The sequence below is a fragment of the Podarcis melisellensis genome, assembly GCF_964234715.1.
Source record: "Podarcis melisellensis genome assembly, chromosome: 13".
Taxonomy (NCBI): Eukaryota; Metazoa; Chordata; class Lepidosauria; order Squamata; family Lacertidae; genus Podarcis; species Podarcis melisellensis.
The window spans coordinates 37349570-37369760 of NC_138545.1; the positions used below are offsets into that span (position 1 = coordinate 37349570).

Sequence of the window (20191 nt, forward strand, 5' to 3'; positions counted from 1 at the left end):
TTAGCTTGCAGATAGTCAATATTCAAGATTCTCCACCTCCCTAACCCTGACCGAGGCCTGAAATGAGTAGAATGACAAGGGATTTAAATAGCAGAACTCAAAGGTGGTTTGATAGGATGTTTCAGACTGGAGTGGGGGGTGACATCAAATTTCCTTTGGAACTATCTCTTGTTATTTATTGGGAAGCATCTGCTGAGGACTTTCCTCTTTCAACAAAACTTTCAAGCAGTTGGTTTTTCACTTCAGTTTGTATCTGTACTGGATTTCAAACTGCTTCTATTTATGCAATTGGGGCAACAGTTCTTACATATGCAATTGCTTTATACATATTTTCATCGTACTGTGAAATTGCCTTGAGATGCTTCATAGGAAGAGATTAATGAATTTAATTGATAATAATATTCAAACCCCTCCCGACGTTTCAAAAATGAAACAATTCCCTGCAAGTGGAAAGGCAGTGGGGGTGAACTAGAATCCTGTTTCCCTAATTAGTTATTTTACCTGCGGGGAATTTTCTTATGAAGGGAAATATTCCAACAATATGATCTCTGCCTGCCATCTGAAGTGGTCCAATCCAGCTATCCTCTTCCATGTGTCCATCAGGCCCATGCTTCCTCACTCACCTCCCTTTATTCCCCTCTCCTGGCACACACCACAGATCATAATCTGCTCCAAGGCTGCCTTCTTCCCCTCTCCTGTGATGTTGTTGCTCCCTCCCTAGGAACGGCCTTCTTGTCTCTATGCCGAGCCGCCCACCACCCCTCCAAGAACACCTTCCCTCCCACAAGGCCTGTTCTGAACTTCTTAACCCTCTCTTATCCTAGACAGCTGCTGTTGCTTCATTGAATTTCACCTACTTTTCCTTCCTTTGCCCATTTTTCTTAAGACTGCATGCTTCCCATGCAAAAAAGAATAGAGAAAAAAAATTAGAGCTTTCCCACAGACTTCTGGTTGGTGATGGTGAGAACAGGACTGATCAGGCAGCCTTTTCTTAGGTTCTTATGATCATACTGCTTTTGCAGGCAGCAAAGAGCAGAAAACGACAACAGCAGCAAGAGACCCAACAGGCATTCTTGTGGCCGAAACCAAGAACAAGAACGGTGTGGGAGAACTATATTCAAGTCTGCAAAAACCCCTTATTTATTTTTCAAAACTGAAAGTGGTGAGTTCTGAACATATGCTCCCTTGAGGATGTTTTAATTCCTCAGAGCCGGAAATGAGAGATACAGACTAAATGATAAATTCCTTAGAGTTCTGTGGTTCGAAGATGCAGTGCTCAACGGTTCTCATTTCCAAAATAAAAATATAAATATGTTTTAACACACTGTGGGTTCCTGGTGTGTAATCAAAATGGCATATTTTAGAAATGTTCATGCCTCTTTTCTTCCAAATACAAGCACTGCAGCACAGGATGTGGATGCTATTAATTTTGTTAACGCAGTCTGCTTGCATCCAAGAAAAAGAGTGGCATGAAGAGGGAGGATTTTGCCTCCTCCTTAGTTTGGAGTGAGCTCCCCTGGGTACATTTCGCAGGGGAGAAACGGCTGCAGGATTTCCCCTAAAATATGTACACTGAAACAGGACGGTGCACTCACTTTTGTGCACATGCAGGTACAGAGGAAAACAGACTTAGCCCGTTTGTCCATCCCTAGACTGAGATGCATGCCATGCTCTGAATTTTTACTGCACAAAGGCATGAGGAACTAGAGACCCCACCACCACCATTGCTTGCTGGTTAGAAGAAGGGAGTCTCCTGTAGCCTGGGCAGCTGAAGACTTGCATGCTGGTGGTTTAAAAATCCATCGTGGTGGAATTGCTGATGGAAGGCAAGCCATCACACTGTCAGCTTTGCTGAGCTGTGCACCGCTGGGGTGGGGTGAAGAAATAACAACAGGTCTTTGGGAAGCACTTTGTACTTCACACCTTTGTGCTCCACTACAGAGCTGACCCGCTTGTATAAAACAAAGGCCTCCTTTGGGAGATGGGTGCCATAAAAAGTTCTGTTAAAATGTTAAGTTGGTGTTCCAGAGTGTGCACTGTCTGGGCACAGAACCTCTTTTGGGGCACTCCTTGCCCAACTGGCTTGCCTGATTAAGTGAGAAAGAAAAGTCAACACTCTCCATTTCCATTTTGTTCGATGATGGGAGCACAGGGCCCTCTCATTTGCTAAAATGGGAGGTTTTCTCTCCCTCCCCTCAATTCCAATTAGGGCCTTTAGGGATTGTGCTTCTGCACTTCCTGGTTTTCCTCTTTTGTCTCTTGCATAAGCCACTGCACCGTTTCCATTCAGAGTTTTCTGTCCATGCCTTCAGACACAGGAAGGAAGAGCGACTGATGTGAGATTGCACTCCAAGCACTGGGCAACTGCATTTTTGGAAGGGTGCTGAAAAATCTTCATTAGACATCCCTAGCACTCTACATAACAGAACTACCATACCCAAGTAACAGGAGAGCAAGAAAGCTGGGGAGGGAAAGAAAGAGAAGGAGAGGCAGACAGAGACCATGGCATGGCTTTAAACATTCTCTTCTCTTGGATGAACATTTGAACTGTTAAGACTTTTCTTGGAAGTTATAATTCTATTGCTATTAATCTAATTCTATTATTAATTCTAGTTCTATTATTCTAGAGGAAACAGACCACAATCCCCTGGCTTAATGTTTTGTCTGAACCAGGGATAATGACTTGTTCCACTCCCAAAAAACCACAATTTGTAGCCTAGGTTTGCTCCTTACGTACTACTTGTGATTTGCTAGGAGTGACATGAACCACGTTCCCTGGTTTGGGCCTAACGTTAAGCCAGTAGTTGTAGTTTGCCTCCTGCAAGCTGGGAGGAGCAGAGTGATTCATTCGGGCACAGTAAGCTATGGTTTATAGTTTACCATGGCACACAAACGTGGCCAATATGTTGCAGTTGGTAGAGATTCAGACTAGGAGTGTGGAGAGCCAGGTTCATATCCTCGTTCAGCTATGAAGCTCTCCCTGGGTGACCTTGAGCCTCCCTCTCTCTCTCTGATTCAAGTCTACCTCACAGGGCTGAGAGGATGAAACAGGAAGAGAGGGACTCTCTCTCCCACTCAAAAAAACAGCATCTAGAACCATACTCAGTGTTGATCAGTTTGCTGCAGTTCTTGATTCCATCTTGGCTCCCACCTACCTGCTGTTTGGATACATTCTTCTTGAGTTTGTTGAGTGTCTTGCGGTTGTAAGGTTCGCCCCCTAGGCGCAACTTGACTGTGGTGTCGCACGTCTCGCTGTGGAGTTGGGGGAACGTGTGGAGAGCCTCCTGGATGACGGACAAAAATATTCACTGTGAGACAGCAGATTTCACATAACCTGTGGCTGTCAGACTGACCTCCTGTGTCAAAAAGGGCCAGAGGTAGTTTATGTGGTATAGTGCTAAAAATGTAATTAGGAACTGTGAGTAAGATACCAATATAACATAACAGTATCTCGGGCCATGTTGCTAAATGAAAAGTCTGGTGTCGTTATTTTCACGTTTTATTTCTTTATTTTTTATTTTTATGAAGCTTAGTAATGCTGATTGAGGATTAACAAATGCTGATTATATACAGATATTCCCTGACTTTACTTCGTTTGCACTCCTAAGTGGTCAACGACAACTTTATAAGCTCCTCAATGGCATCAATGAACTCAGAAATTTGGGGAACCCTCACCTAAGCCACGGTCGCACGACAAATCTTCCGGCCTTCACTCTCTCATGGTTGTTGTGAAGGTAAATTGGAAGGAAGTATCCAAGACAGGCCTTAGCAATAGAGCAAACTACATATCTAAAATAGGCATTTCTACACAATGCTATCTCAGGCAGGGTGTGGGGCGAAGAGTTAAACATTTTCCACTTGCCCCATTTCCATACCTGTAGCGACGGATTAAGAGATACTCTCTTCAGCACCTTTTTCTTGTGATCGTTCAATATCCCGTCAATCTTTCGCATGGGCGGAAGATAAAGTTCATCTGGGGGAGGATTGACAAAAGAGATTTTAAGCATCACACACAGTGTCCTTGGTGGGTATTTCAGTGGCCAGTTTTGGCCCCCAGTTATGGAACAGTCCTTGCGGAAGCTTGCCTGACACTCACACTGTGTTCTTTCCAGCATCCAAGACTTTTCTAACCTCCCAGGGCTTTAAAAACCATGTTTTGGTTGGTGTTTCCTTAAAGCAAATGAATCATCTCAATGCGTAGCTCTTGTAGTTTTCCTCGCTGCTCTCAGGTCACGTTTTTAGCTCCTATGATTTATATGACTCTTTGCCCAAAGATGGTGACTACAATTCCCATTAGCCCCAGCCAGCACATGCTTGGCAAAGGCCAATTTATATTTTAATTTGGTTGCAGCTCTGTAAGTCAGGATGAGGAGATAGTGGCTTGCATTTCAAATTTATCATGGGCTCTTATCATACACTGGTATATTTTAAAAGGTTACTGTAATTTTCACTATGTAATTTTTCTAGGCCCTTAACAAGTATCGAACACAAACAAACCTGTGACTAAAGCCAGAAATGTCTAGCATTTTGCACTAAGGGGATCCAATTTTCTGCAGCCAGAATTCTGCGGAGAAGGGAAAGTTACAGGAAAATATTTAAAATGCCGCATTTGCTTTCTGATGGTGTGAGAACTCCTGGGCAGGATCTGACTTCCTTGAAAGGAGCTGCTTGTGCTACACATTAATAAGAGAATCATTTCACTTTAAGGAAAATGCCAACCATATTCAACTGTCTCTTCTTGTCTTCTGGTATTTAGTGCTTTGATTCCTCTGAGAAGCTGTGGCAACATATCTCTCCTTTCTAGCCCCAGAGAAGCATAAGGCTTTAACCTGCAAGAGGTCAAAGCTGTGATTAAACTGTGCAACAGCTTTGGATTGAAGCACAGGCCTGGTAGCCAGAGGCAACATGGAAATTTAATGTGAGGGAGTGAGCTAGTAGACGAGGAGTGGATCTCTCTGTCCTGCCTCTGCGCGTACCAAACGGAGCAATTTCTGCATTTTGAGTGGTCATGCTAATTTGTTCAGGCAGAATTTGGTGGGAAAGTGGCATGGAAACAAGTATCTGATGATGATGACGGTGGTGGAAGAAGGCCGGCAAAGGAGAGGAGCCACTGTCAGTATGATTTACAAACTCCTCAAGACAGCGTCTACATGAAGTCCCCACACCTCTCACCCTCAGTCAAGAGAGGACTAGCAGAGTAACCAACCAAACCCCAACTGCCAGTTTCCAACTGCCACCTCCTTTCTATAGCACCAACTATTCTCTGTGAAATACATTCCCAATCAGTAGCGTAGCGTGGGTTGTCAGCACCCGGGGCAAGGCAAGTAATTTGCGCCCCCTAACCCGTGGATTTGCGCCCCCTAACCCTAACCTCCAGATGTTGCGCCCGGTGCGGCCGGCCCCCCTGCACCCCCCACGCTACGCCACTGTTCCCAATGACAGTACCATCTATTCTTCGTGAAATACATTCCCAATGACACTACATTACAAATACTAACAGCCACCTTCCTCCTGCATAAAAATGCAGAGGTGCTGGAGGATGAACAGAGCCCCCAGTCCCCTTCTCAGGAAGCCCCTAGCAGGCTAGTAAAACATTTTACGTGGACTAGTACATTTTGTGGGCTTGTTTACAAGGCTGCTGCGCAGTGTGAAATCTGGCATCTTTATGCAGTGTTTTAAAACCATTATTTACTTGTTATGAGTTATTTACAAAAAAGGCTTATTGTTTGTTTGTTTGTAAACAGTAACTTCACTGCAATGCAACACCAAGGCAGCCCATGAGATGTGGAAGCTCTTGAGTCAATTCTACAACAGTAAACCTATTAAAACAACAACAACCCACGAAGGTATCAGCTAAGTAGCTGGCCCAGGCCTTAAAACAGTGGCTTCCAAACTCCACCCACCACCTCACAGATCACTTGAAAATTGCTGGTGGACTTGAAGGACCACTTAATGATTTACACACACACACCACCCGTTGTAGCAATTGCAATTCTTAATGGTATTCTTATTGGCTTTTTAATTTATTACACTGTATTTTGCTGTACTGCAGTTTGCATTCTTCACAGACAGGCCGCAGGCAGTGTTCGAAACTCCCATTGCCCTAGGCACGTTTTGCAACAGGGAATTTCATTAGCGTGAGCAGTTTCTGAGTTCTGGGCACAGTACTGCGCCTACGATTTCAGATTAAAACTGCAGAGTGGAAGGAAAGGAGGACCTTTTTTCTGCCGCTCCACTTCCAGCTACTCTCTGGAGACTGGAGGAGAGACCTTTAAGAATATTAGGGGGGTGGGCAGGGGAAGGACCAGAGCACGTGAAAAATGAACATGATATTTTAGCTGCAGTTCATTCATTTTCAGCTTCGTATTCTTTTTATATATATAAAAAAGTGTGCCTTGACATTCCGTTGTTGAACTTACAACCTAGGTTTAAGGTGCTGCAGGCCTCCTGAATGAAGCTGAAGGCAAGACCACCATTTGGTAACCCCTGCCTTAAAGAATTTAATGTTTAAAGAAGGGCAAACTTGCAGCCTTTACTATGGCAACAAAGAAAAGGAACGCCTATCATTCAGGCAGCTTCAGAGTTTTCCAAGCAAGCATCTCTACAGGGAGCAAAAGCCTCTGGACCTCCAAGAGGCCAACAATGACATAACAGAGATGAGCAGCTCAACCCTGCTGGCAGAGAAAGGAAGGAGGAAGCGCAGGGCTCCAGAGATCTCCCAAGGACTGGCCAATTTTGAGCGAATAAACTCTGCCATTTGTGGAGGCAGGCGACTGACCCACAGGGCCGATCAATATACCACCATTCACGAATGCGCACCGTTTGTATCCTCAAGAGCTTGGATCATGTCTGGGTCGAGGGCAGTGCTGACCAGCATTTCCACGTAGCTGCGGTACATCTCCTTCATGGCTCGCGTGTTCAGAATACGGCCCGTCGGCACACGCTCTAGATAGGAGAGGGAGCGTTAGCTTAGCATTTATTTAAGGCACTAACATCCCGGGCTTTCCTAAAAACGTTCTGAGGCGGCTGACACAAAAACGACACACGATGAAAGGGCAGGAAAACGTTACAAATAAAATAATGGAAGAGGAAGCGCAGTCCAGCTATCATTCTGACTGCAGCGGAGTTGTCCCACAACCTGGCACTTCAGATATTGCTTTTCATATTCATTTATTTATAACAGTATTTTAAAGTGGTTTTTTTTCTGGGCAAGTCCATTTAGGGACAGGGGAATTCCTTCTTTTACTCCTCCCTCCTCACCATCTAGGTCTTTATAAGGATCTCCCTCAGTCTGGCTCCAGGGTCACTAGGAAGACAACAACACACACAATGTGCGGCTCTCTAAACCTTTAGCTCTTCAGACACCATTGGACTACAGCAGCTGCAGCAAGCGAGGTCAATGGCTTGTGGGAGGTATAGTTCAGCAACCTTCAAAAGGTTCCTTGCACCTGCTCCATTGTTTCCAAGGCCCTTAACTTGGATCCAGGGAGAGCTCAAGGACTGCTCAGTGCCTAATCTCCCTGCTTGATCACCAAGGTCACTGAGAGAGTTGTGGTTAGTTGTGCTCCCCGGGTATTCAGTACTGTGGGCCCTTCCCTGCCAAACCTTCAGGCGCCTGGTGACGACCTTTATCTCAGCAAGTCTCTTAACGTGCACTCTGGCTGATTTAAACTGCTAAGATTTTAATTATGGAGACGAGCTGCTCAGTGATACAGCCTCTGCCTTGCATGTAGCAGGTCCCAGATTCAATGCCTGAAATCTCCAAGTAGGGTTGGGGAATGTCCCCAGCATGAAACCGTGCAGAGCTGCCACCAGTTAGTGTAGATAATACTCTGGCGCCAGTGTGTGGTGTAATGGTTAGAGCGTTGGGACTATGACCTGGGAGTTCAAATCCCCACTGGGATGTGAAGTTTGGGGCCAGTCACCATTGCTTAGCCTACCCTACCCTACAGGGTTGTTGTGAGGATGAAATGGGGAGAAGGAAAACCATGTACACCACTTTTTGATCCTTGGAAGGAAAAGGCGGCATATAAATGTAATAAAGAAGGGAGATGTTCCTAAGATTCTCTCCTTTGTATCTATTTGAAAACTCATTGTACACTGTTTAGAAACTGCAGTGCTAAGTAAGTAAGTGGAAGCAATTAAATAAGTAAGTACCATATATACTCAAGTACAGTGGTACCTCGGGTTACATATGCTTCAGGTTACAGACTCTGCTAACCCAGAAATAGTACCTTGGGTTAAGAACTTTGCTGCAGGATGAGAACAGAAATCGTGCTCCGACGGCGCGGCGGCAGCAGCAGGAGGCCCCATTAGCTAAAGTGGTGCTTCAAGTTAAGAATAGTTTCAGATTAAGAACGGACCTCCGGAACGAATTTCCAGAGTACTTAACCCGAGGTACCACTGTATAAGCCGACCCTAATATAAGCTGAGGCACCTAATTATACCACAAAAAACTGGGAAAACTTATTGACTAGAGTATAATCCAGTTCACCACACCACAAACCTTCTGGTGGGCCGGAGTGCATGTGTACACATGCACACACGGCAGAGGGAACTTCTCTCCCCCCCCAGCCCCTCCCGTCCCCTTGCCTACCTAGGGTGCTGCTGAGAGGCAGAGGCTGGTGGCGGTAGCGGCAGAGGAAGAACAATCAGCCCAAAAGGGCTGCTTTCGGGCTGCTCATTCCTCCTCTGCCACCGCCAACAGCAGCAAAGGCGGAGGAGGAGGAAGGAGCAGCCCGAAAGGACCCTCACTCGAGTATAAGACGAGGGGGGCTTTTTCAGCATAAAAAATGTGCTGAAAAAGTCAGCTTATACTCGAGTATATATGGTAAGTAAGTAAGTAAACAAACACCAGGCTGTCATAGAAATTGGTTGGAAAGGACCCTGAGGACCATCTAGTCCAGTGTTTCCCAACTTTGGATCTCCAGCTGTTTTTTTGGACTACAACTCCCATCATCCCTAGCTAGCAAGACCAGTGGTCAGGGATGATGGGAACTGTAGTCGAAAAACAGCTGGAGACCCAAGGCTGGGAAACACTGTTCGAGTCCAACCCCTTGCAATGGAGGAATATGTAGCTGATCCTTCTGGGAATCAAACTTGCAACCTTGGTGTTATCAGAACCACACTCTAACCAACTGAGCAATCCATGGATTTCTCTCTCTCTCTCCCTGAGCTTTCAAGTCAAAAGGCTCTCTCTCTTCAACTCTACCACGGACAGTTTCTCCCCTCAAAAACTCTCTGTGGGCCCACAACTCAATTCAAGGACCGCCTCATCTTCCGGCACCATCAGTCTACTCACCCTCCTCGCTCTGCTGGTCAGGGCTGGAATCTGAGTCCGAGGAGGATGCTGCCTCAGCAAGCCATTTTTTCCTCTTCTTGGGAGGGGGCTCAGCCTTCACCTTGGCTGGCTTAGGCTTGGGTTTCGACGCTCCGCCGGCTGGGGAAGCTTTTGTGGGGACGGGAGCAGGGGGGTCAGTTTTCTCCGCCTTGGGGGGCTTTTCTACTTTGGCCACTTTTTCCGCCTTGGGGGGCTTTTCAGACTTCTCGACCTTGGGGGGCTTTTCCAGCTTCGGCGCTTTCTCAGCCTTGGGGGGCTTCTCGGCTTTGTCCACTTTTTCGGCCTTGGGGGGCTTCTCGGCCTTGGGGGGCTTCTCGGGCTTCTCAGGCTTCTCGGCCTTCTCTGGGACTTCCAGCTTCTCAGGCTTCTCAACTTTGGGCAGCACCGGGGTCTTGGGGCCAGACGCCTTGGGCTGGCTCTGTCTCCTGCAGTGGGACAGACATAACCGTGAGATCCAAATACAGTGGTACCCCGCAAGACGAACGCCTCGGAAGACGAAAAACTCGCTATACGAAGGAGTTTTTCGTTTTCTTAGCCGCTTCGCAAGACGCATTTCCCTATGGGCTTGCTTCGCAAAACGAAGCTTGCCCCGCAAGCTCCGGGGATAGCGGGGAAGCGCAGCGCGTCTTCCCCGCTGTCCCCAGACCTCTTTTGAAGCAAGGGGCGGCGGGGAGAAGATCACTTCTCCCCATTGCCAGCCCCCCAATCAACGGGGACAGAGGGGAAAGCGCGCGCGCCTTCCCCTCTCTCCCCAGACCCCTTCTGAACCAAGGGGCGGCAACGGGGAGAAGCGATTCTCCCCGCTGCCCCTTCCCTTGCTTTAAAACAGGTCCAGGGACAGAGGGGAAGGCGCGCAGCGCTTCCCCTCTGTCCCCGGACGGTCTCCATAGGAACTCATTGATTGATTTTCAATGCATTCCTATGGGAAACCATGCTTCGCAAGACGAAAAACTCGCAAGAAGAAAAAACTTGCGGAACGAATTAATTTTGTCTTGCGAGGCACCACTGTACAGGCTCTGCCTCAGGAGACAGGTTTGCTGAGGCATCTGTGTGTGTGTGTGTGTGTGTGTGTGTGTGTGTGTGTGTTGGGTTGCAAGGGAGGCTTTAAGGGGAAAAGGAGAAGTGGGGCGATGGAGGGCTGGGGAGCTGAGAGGACAAGGCCGGCCTTATATACTGTTAATTCTGTGGAAAAAAGGAGTGTTTGCTACCATCCAATTCACAGTTCAAGCTGGAGTGAAGAGGAGAACAGGCCATGGCACAGAAAAATATAGGCTAGTGAGGAGGGCAGTCAAGGTATACCCCAGGCATAGGCAAACTCGGCCCTCCAGATGTTTTGGGACTACAGCTCCCATCATCCCTAGCTAACAGGACCAGTGGTCAGGGATGATGGGAATTGTAGTCTCAAAAATATCTGGAGGGCTGAGTTTGCCTATGCCTGGAATAGCTCATTCCTTTGACAGGTGGAAGAGGCGTGGTACGGAGTCAGTTTCATGACTAGGCAGGGGAGAAAACAAAGAGGCTGGGCTCTTTGCTCCTTCAGGTGAGGAGCTAAATACTCTCCCGCGTGTCAGGTGAAATAACTGTAGAAATAGAGGGTGGCAGCGGAGGGGGAGGTAAAGGATCGGAGGGAAAATCTCCCCCAGGCATGTCACCTGAACAGTTTAATACAGGGGAGGGGTTTTTTGTGGGGAGGATTTTCAGCCATCAAACTCACAATTCTGGAAAAGGGGCACTTCACAAACTGGAATAAATCAACATGAGGAAGTGGCTCAAATGCTTTTTGGTGCTTCTCTGCAAGTGGAATTGGCCTCTCATATGGGAGACACCCCCCCTTCCTGCTCCTTTACCTGACAGCTTGCAGGGGCCGGTGCCAAGGCTTCTTGGAGCAGACGCGGACATAATCCTTCTTGTTGATGTTCTCCAAGAACTTAACGTAGAGGCGCTGGTACCGGTTCTTGGCATCGCCAAAATAGCCCAGATACTGAGGGGGGACAGGGAAGGAAGGAATTGAATATCAAAATGGGGGTGGCGGGGAGAGAATGTCGGCAACACAGCTCTTTCCCACCTCCAGAAATAATGAGGGGACACACAGCAGAAAAACCCAATCCTTTGCCCACAATATCAGTCAGTTCAAGTGGATTTACTTCCCTCAAGCACAAAAAAGTATTTCAGCCTCTGGCTTACCTCACACCCTTAAGGAGTATATTTTTAGGAACTGCCTAATTTTTATGAAGTTGTTTAATAATATTCTTACAGAGAAGTGTTGGATAAGAGAGAGAAACCTGGGTGGGAGACAGGTGAAAAGGGTTTTCCTCAGGCTGAGGAAGGTGGAAGCTTTTTCAGGTGAGAATTGGAAAGGCTCACTTCTTTGTATGTGGGTTGAAGATTAAGGTTTAATTATGATACGAGGGCTAGATATATAATTTTTGTTTATTATTATGATTATTATTGGTGTTTATTATTAATGTTCCTTCTCTCTCTGCTTCCTCTCTTCTTCTTTTTGCTCTTTCTCTATCTTTTCTTGTTTCCCCCCTCTTTTCCTTTTGTCTTTCTGATTTTCTTTATTCCAAATATTATTTTATTCCAATATTTATTTATTTATTTATTTATTATTATTATTATTATTATTATTATTATTCCTGTTGTTGTTGTTAATTGTCCGCCCTTCACCCAACAGTTTTAGGTTTTAATATTGTGTTTTAATGTCGTCACCTTCCCTGGAAACTTAAAGTGAAGGGCAGACAATTAACAACAACAGCTTTATTTATTTAAATATTTATTATCCACTCTTTGTTGCTAAAAGTAATACCAGAGTAGGGTTGCATCAAAACTTTTAATCAGGAAATGCTATAACGCAGCAATGCTAATCAATAAAATAAAAGCTATAGGGAAAAAATTCTGCCACAGCCGTGGCAGAAACCTGCTGAAATGGGAGTGGAGAGAGAAACTTATTGGTGTGGAAGTATGTATTTCCTCAGCAGCGGGAAGAGAAAGAAAAGAAGGGATATACAAAATGGTAGAGGCGCTGGTGGTTAAAACCCAGAAATCAAGCCATTGTACCAAATACAATTGCATAAAGTTCATGTAGACCTCCCACCTCTGAAGTTCTTTTGCCCACATTCACTGAGAGTACGATTTTTTGCATGGTGAGCGAGTAATGGGGACACTTACATTGCTGGTCGCGCAAAATTGTCGCTGCCCATCCTTTATTTCAGGGGTGAACTTCTGGAGCAAAGCTTTCTGAACCCGCCAGATTGGCGGCGGCTCCCGCCCTGTCTGAAGAGCGAGCTGCAGGAGGGCAGAGAAAGGGGTGATGGTACCAGGGATGCAAAGAACCTCAAACAAGCCTAGCTGCTGCGATGCAACTACTCTGCAGATAAGAAGCTCTGCTGGATCAGGCCAAATACCCACTTAGTCAAACATCCTGCTCTCACAGCGGCTGACCAGACACCCATGGAAAGCCCGCAAGCAGAATCTGAGGGCATCAGAAACCCTCTTCGCTTGTGATTTACAGCACATGGTTATAAGCCCAACTTGTGTAAGCCTACTTAGTCCCTCAGAAGGGAAACTAGTGTCAGATCCAATGTAACATTTTGATTTTAAGTATTATTATGATTTTTTTTTAAAGCTCAAACTAAAACTTACCCAAGAGTAAGAATTCAAGACATTGAAATACGTGAAACACTTGAAAATGTCATTTACATTCTATGCTTTTAAGGCTTTATTTCTGCTCCAAGCCCAGAAAGATAATAATATGGCCCGCTTTAATCAATGAATAGAAGATACGGTAAAGGTAAAGGAGCCCGGACGGTTAAGTCCAGTCAAATTTGATTATGGGGTGCGGCACTCATCTCCACTTTCAGGCCAAGGGAGCCAGCGTTTGTCTGCAGACAGCTTTTCTGGGTTGTGTGGCCAGTATGACTAAACAGCTTCTGGTGCATGGAAATGCTATTTACCTTCCTGCTGCGGTGGTACCTATTTATCTACTAAGCTGGTCTGCTTTCGAACTGCTAGGCTGGCAGGCGCTGGGACAAAGCAACGGGAGCTCACCAAGTCGGGTGGATTAGAACTAACGACCTTGCGATCGGCAAGCCCAAGAGGTTCAGTGGTTTAGACCACAGCACCACCCGCAACATAGGAACAGACTTGCTTTTCAATGCAGATTGTGCATGGATAAATAAAATGTTATTTGGAATGCATTTATAAAAATTATGACTTGCTAATAACTGTATGGGACGTGGGTGTTGCCGTGGGTTAAACCACAGAGCCTAGAACTTGCCGATCAGAAGGTCGGCGGTTCAGATCCCCGCAACGGGGTGAGCTCCCGTTGCTCGGTCCCTGCTTCTGCCAACCTAGCAGTTCGAAAGCACCTCAAAGTGCAAGTAGATAAATAGGTACTGCTCCGGTGGGAAGGTAAACGGCGTTTCCGTGTGCTGCTCTGGTTTGCCAGAGGCGGCTTAGTCATGCTGGCCACATGACCCGGAAGCTGTACGCCGGCTCCCTCGGCCAATAAAGCGAGATGAGAGCTGCAACCCCAGAGTCGGCCACGACTGGACCCAATGGTCAGGAGTCCCTTTACCTTTAATAACTGTATACTGACTGTAGTAATAGCAGTACTTATTTACCAACATGTCATATTGCATTAAAACCTCAAGCAATTTTTCCTTTCTTGCTTTATTCCTCGCTTCTTTATTTGTTCACTGAAAATTTTCTCAATAAAATTAATAATAGTAATAGTAGTAGTAGTTGTAGTAATAATAATAATAATAATAATAATAATAATAATAATAATAATATCTTAATAATAATAATAATAATATCTCCTTAACGCACCTTGAGGGCCTGAACGTCCTCCACGCGGATGACAAACTCATCGCGTTCTCGGAAGATCCCCTCCCCACCGCTCTCTGCCTCTTCTTCGTCCGTCTCTCCACAAATGGCCGCCGTCTCCTGCTTCTTGGCAAGGTGAAGAGGCCGTGTGTCCTCAGGGTCCTCAGGCTCAGGAGATGCCTGAACAGGTGGCTCCTCGGGGACAGGTGGAGCCTCCTTGGGCGAGGGAGCTGGGGAGATGGGCGGCGGGGGGAGCTCTGGCTGGACATCTGCCTCCACTGAGGGAGCTGGGCTGGGGATTTTCTCCTCCACGGGTGGCACATCTGTGGTGGTGGGGGAAGTGGCAGGGGTTAGCAAGCAAGCAAGCAAGCAAGCAAGAACAGAAATCCACCTTACTCAGCAGTGGCCTCCTAGCTGGGGAATGGTCTCCCCAGAAAGTCTTGCCTGACACCTTCTCTATAGTCCTTCTAGACTCAGGCAAATACCTTTTTATTCACCTAGACCAGGGATATGGGCCCCCAGCTGTTGTTGGACTACAACTCCCATCAGCCCCAGCAAGAATGGCCAATGGTCAGGATGATGGGAGCTGTAGTTCTGCAACACCTGTAGGGTCACAGACTCCTCAACTCTGCCCTAGGCTTTTTAATTAATTGTGGTTTTAAATCAGGACTATGCTATGCTGTCTGTATCACCAGAAAGGGTGGGTTGGCTGGTGTGCTTTTTTTGCTGTTTGTTATTTGTTTCTTGGATGGTTTTTAATTATTATACATGGTATTTTTAAAGCGTTGTTTTGCTTGCAAAATGCCCAGGGAGTATTTATTGATGCAAAGCTACATCCATCAATTAAAGAAATGGGTACAGTGGTGCCCCGCAAGACGAACGCCTCGCAAGACGAAAAACCTGCTAGACGAAAGGGTTTTCCGTTTTGGAGGCGCTTCGTAAAACGAATTCCCCTATGGGGTTGCTTCGCAAGATGAAAAAAATCTTGCATCCCCCTGCGTTTTTTTTCGCTTTTTTCTTCCTTTTTTTAAGCCGCTAAGCCGCTTATCAGCTGTTCCGCTGATAAGCCGCTTAACAGCTGATCGCTGGAAGCCGCTTGACAGCTGTAGCGCTAATCCGCTAAGCTGTCAATGGGCTTGCTTCGCAAGACGAAAAAACCGCTATACGAAGAGCCTCACGGAACGGATTAATTTCATCTTGCGAGGCACCACTGTACTTTGGAATTTAATTTACCAATCCTCCCTGCAAACCATGCACATATATACTTGTAACTTAGGGATCACACCTCACACATATGATGAAGTGGACTGCAATTCATGAAAAATTCTGCCATAATAAATTCATCAGTCTTTAAGATGTATGCCAGCGGAACAGGATCCCATGAGAGGTCGTGGATTGTCCTTCCTCAGAGGCTTTTAATCAGAGGCTGGGTGGCCAACTGTTATGTATGATCTAGCTGAGATTCCTGAATTGGAGGGAACTGGACTAGATGACCCTTGGAATCCCTTCCAACTTTACAATTCTGTGTTTCTATGTGTATCCCTTATCTTATTCTTTTCAGAATGGAACATTTTTCAGAAGAAAAATTTAGTAGTGGAAAATCCCCCAGAAAGTTTTTTTTTCTTTTTAATTTTTTTAAAAAATCATTTTTATTGATCTCCCAATAAAAATCCCCCAGAAAGTTTTCTGCCTGGAACTGGATTAGTAAATGTGTTCCCTTTTATGCTGACAAGAGCAGGGCTTTCTTGATTATTATTTTTTACTTCACATCAAAACTGCATAAAATTATCTAGAGTTTGAATTTTGAGGCAGGGTGGCGCATGGGTCTTGCGGGAAAGAGAAACATAACTTGGTAAGTAAACAGGTTATTAGGAAAATATAAGGGAGCATGTGTGCAGTGTTTAGAAACTCAAGATATAATGTAATCGCTAAATGGCACCTTAAACCTAGGACTACGGTCAATTCAAGCTTCAAAGAAATCTTTCAGAGCCCTCTCTAAGTGACATTTTGCATTTCCTGATTGCCAACCTGGCATCCAAAGCTGTGTGGTTGCAATTGCACCCACGCCAGGTGCAAAACGCGCCTGCGCCTGGCTAATTTCTAACACTGCTATGTGCAGCAGAAAGGCATTTGATCGGGAAGAATGTCTACATTCAGGATGCAAGAACTGTTGAAAGAACGCAGAAAAAAATGCATGCTAAATATCAGACAGAAGTCTACCCTGCTCAGAAACTAATGCCCTCCCGAAATCAAGATAGGTTATGTAAATCAGGAGATAAACAATGGCCCGGGACCCAACTCAAGGTTTGGACAGGGGACCGGCGCTCACCATTGGGTTCTCCCTCCTTGCGGTCGGTGGGGTCGTAGAGTGCCGAGATGGCTGAGGAGATGCTCTTCTGGAGGTCCTGGTTCTTGCTGACGGAGTCCTCCTCGTCGGACGAGAAGGAGGGCAGGGTCTCCAGGTTGCGCTTCAGCTCCTCATCCAGCCGCTTGCAGGGGCTGGTGCAGCTCATCACGAGCCCAGCAGGGTCCCCTTCGGGCCCATCCAAGCCGCCAGGCAGCATCGGGGGCGCCATGCTGAAGGGAGGCGGCGGCTGGGACGAGGAGGACGAGGATGTGGCTGACGGGGGACGGGGCGTCTTGGAGGGGCTGCCTGAAGGCGCGACCATGGTAACCGCCGTGCCGGGGGCCCCGACTGTGGCGGCCGAGGAGGTGGAGGAGGCAGAGGAAGGCAGCGTCTGACGCTTGCCCGACTTAAGGAAGTCCAGGAAGGAGGCCATGAACCCCGACTTCATTTCAGGCTGCTTCTCTTCCACTTCTTTGATCTTCTGTTTGATCTTCTCTCGGGTCTGGCTGCTATCCAGACTGCTCTCTTGAGCGGGCTGATGAGATGGGGTGGAAGCCTCCAACTGAGACCCCTCCAAACCTTTGGGGACTGGAAGTTTGATCTGAGAAAAAGAGAAGGGACAGGAATTGGGGGAGGGGAGGAGGAGTCTCAGGGAGACTTCCTGGACTCGCCCCCCGATGTTGGCTTTGCGTCTTGACTTAACCGACCTCCGTTTTTCTCTCTCCTTTTTATTTTATTTTTAGGGTTTCACCATTCACCAGCTTTCTGGACCCACCATTTTCCAACCAAATCAAAGATACATTTTGCATATATCTTCACCATTTATTCTGCTTCCAAAATTATGGGTTTCTGAGAGCTCTGGCTTGGTTTTTGTTTTGTTTTGAAGGAGCTGGGTGGCAGATGGAAAGGGAACAGAGTGAGAGAACTGCAGGATGCCCAGGAGTCAGCTCACATAAGAAGAAAGCGAACAACAGGAAAGCTCTGTGCGGCACTGGAAGCCACCCCATAGCCAACTAGAAGCCCCACCCTGCTCATCTCTGGTTTTGAAGCCACCCCACTGTAGACACAAGCCTATCTTCTCCACTCACACGAGGACTAGAAACCAGATTTTTGAAAAGCAAAACCTGAAATTCACTAGGTACCACATTCAGCAACGAATGCTGTGGTTGAGCGAAATGCGTGGCTTGCTCACACACAGATCTAGCAACCGGCAAGCTTGCCTCACTCACTAGTCCTCGAAACATGCACAATGTACTGAACTAGTTTCACACACTCCCAAAACATCTATCTGGGATCCCTACCATCTACCAACCCTGCCATCCTGTCCTAGTAGCATCCTGCACTCTAGAAACCCAGACTCTTGTGCCAAGAAACAGCCATGCTTATGTTAAGTGTGCAAATAGCAACAGCTTGCAAGGCTATTTTACTTGTGCTATTTTATTTATTTTCAAACTCCGCTTGGATTTTAAAAACAACCAAACAGCTAGGTAAAAGGATTTTTTTTTTAGGAATGCATTCCGAGTAGTCTCCTTAAGAAAGAATTCCCATCTCATCTGCCATAAAGTGTGTATTAAGCTGCTGAGTGAGGCTTTCCAGAGATTTGGGCTGGTGCTGTCAGTATGCCCACTCATTTCATCTGCCCCATGGGAGGTGGAGGAAGTCCTGAAATCGGTGCCTGGTGTCCATGATGGACTGGACATGTGGAAGGATCCACAGCTTAATCCCTACAAGATGGAAGAACTGTTGGTCAGGGGGGTCTGCTGATCTGGTACAGTGCTTCTGGATCTGGCGCTACTCCTGAATTTCAAGCAGGCGAAAACAGCATTTCAGCAACTTGGGATAGCGTACCAGGTGCATCTCTTCCTGGAGACCTGGCCACGGTGATGTACGCTCTAGCTTATATTCCGATTGGATTACTGTATTGCTTTCTACATGGGGCTGCCTCTGAAAAGTGAACTGCAGCTTCAGCGGGCGCAGAATGCGGAAGCCAAACTATTGTCTGGCGTAAAGTGTTCTGACCGCACCACTTTAGTGCTGTTTCAGCAGCCCTGGCTGCCTGTTTTGACTCAGGCCCCATTCAGAGTGTCGGCCTCTCAAAATTCTCCACCCTGACTCGTAGCAGGATGATTTTGCTTGATACTGCAAGCTGCCTTGAGGGTTATTTAATGGAAAGGCAAGGAACCATCGGTTTTAATGAATCAAATAGGAACACCGTTGAACCGAAGATTTTACAAGAGGAGCAAGGCCTCTTGGGTAAGTTCCTTTTTTGCAATAAAGCACAGGACATTTTTACGGGCACAAGACCCAAATATTTTTACCATCAGAATACGCTACTAAATGTCCATGCTGTGCACCTCTGAATGTGCATGGTGTGTTGGCTGCATGGCTGTTTTCCAAGAAGTGGCAGTGACATGGTTTTCAGGAGAGACAGGAAAGGTATTAAGGAGTAGGTGCAGGATATTAGGAGTCATGCTGTCGGGCCTGGCATCAGCGCTCTGGGAAGGGCTTGCTGCTCAAAATCTCCCTTTTCGTTTGAGTGGCAGGAAGCCCTGAGGGTGGGTGGAACGAGTTCTAGGTGCTGTCATTTTAATTTCCCAGAGTGCTCTCAATGTAGGAACTTTACATGGTGGCTACCAGAGGACCTCTACCAGACGGCTATTGCCATCCCTAGCTAAGCCTGCCAAGGGGCCCCACTGGTGTAGGAGAAAAGAGAGCCCTCCTCAAACCCAGAGCCAACCAGCATGGGGTTGGGAGAACAGGCCATAGAGAGGAGGCGTGTCTGCAACCCAAGGCAAACCCTGCCTAAGACACGATCTGGTACCTTTTGCATCTTTGCAAACCTCTCTGTGCAACAATAACGTCCGAGATGGGGACAAATAAGCAAAGGGAATAATGAAGAGGGCAGAGAAAAAAAAAAGACCCAACAGCCCTGATTAATTCAGCATAATCCTGTGCGAATTAACCGCAAAGCAAGCCTCACTCACAGTGTTCAATGTAGGTGTGCCTTGGATTGCAGAGTAAAAATGCAACCTCCGTGACGTTTGCCAAACTTAATCTGTAAATGCAAGAGCACAGAATAAGCTGTTCAATAGAAGGAGGAGCTTTGGATGCTGAAACAGATATGCAAGGCAAGGTTTATGGGTGGCACAGGAACTTTAGGTGGCAGATTTAGAAGAAGGGAGGAGTGTGCCACTTTCTGCCTCCAGATTCACTCTCTTCTACTTTTGTTTTGTTTTTTTTAATGAACAGGAGAGCAGCATCCTTTAGAGTCGCCACTTCAAAGTGTGAAATGTGTTAAGACTTGCAACTTTGAACAACTTGCTGCTTTCTACAACATTAAGCACAGAACCTGAATAGTTTCTGTATTCACAAGCTGGCGTGCAATAGAGGGAGGGGTCTTTTTCAGGCCATGGGCTGCATTCTCTTAGGGGCAACCTTCTCTGGGCCACATGACAGTCATGACTGGAACCCTAAGCAAAAAGCAAGCACAGCCAAGTGCTCCGGGACTGAGGTTCTCCCTCCTGACTGAACAACACATGGAAAAAAGACCCGGCTGCAAATGTGTACCATGTCTATCAAACTTTCACGGATCCTTCCAGCCAACAATTCACCTACCCGCTCCATATATGCTGCCACTGTAATCCACACAGAAGAGAATTCTGAGAGCCATTTCA

General features: G+C 46.6%; 1 protein-coding gene across 1 annotated transcript in view; it reads right to left on the reverse strand.

The window, feature by feature from the left end:
- The window catches only part of PRR12 (proline rich 12), a 46771-nt gene that overhangs the window by 7410 nt on the left and 19170 nt on the right, over nucleotides 1–20191 (reverse strand). The window contains exons 5-12 of the mRNA XM_081883746.1: nucleotides 16500–17118; nucleotides 14174–14493; nucleotides 12512–12628; nucleotides 11188–11321; nucleotides 9302–9765; nucleotides 6820–6945; nucleotides 3876–3973; nucleotides 3156–3284 (exon numbers count right to left, since the gene is read on the reverse strand). Coding sequence (XP_081739872.1) covers nucleotides 3156–3284; nucleotides 3876–3973; nucleotides 6820–6945; nucleotides 9302–9765; nucleotides 11188–11321; nucleotides 12512–12628; nucleotides 14174–14493; nucleotides 16500–17118 — 2007 coding nt within the window. The remainder of the gene's footprint in view (nucleotides 1–3155; nucleotides 3285–3875; nucleotides 3974–6819; nucleotides 6946–9301; nucleotides 9766–11187; nucleotides 11322–12511; nucleotides 12629–14173; nucleotides 14494–16499; nucleotides 17119–20191) is intronic.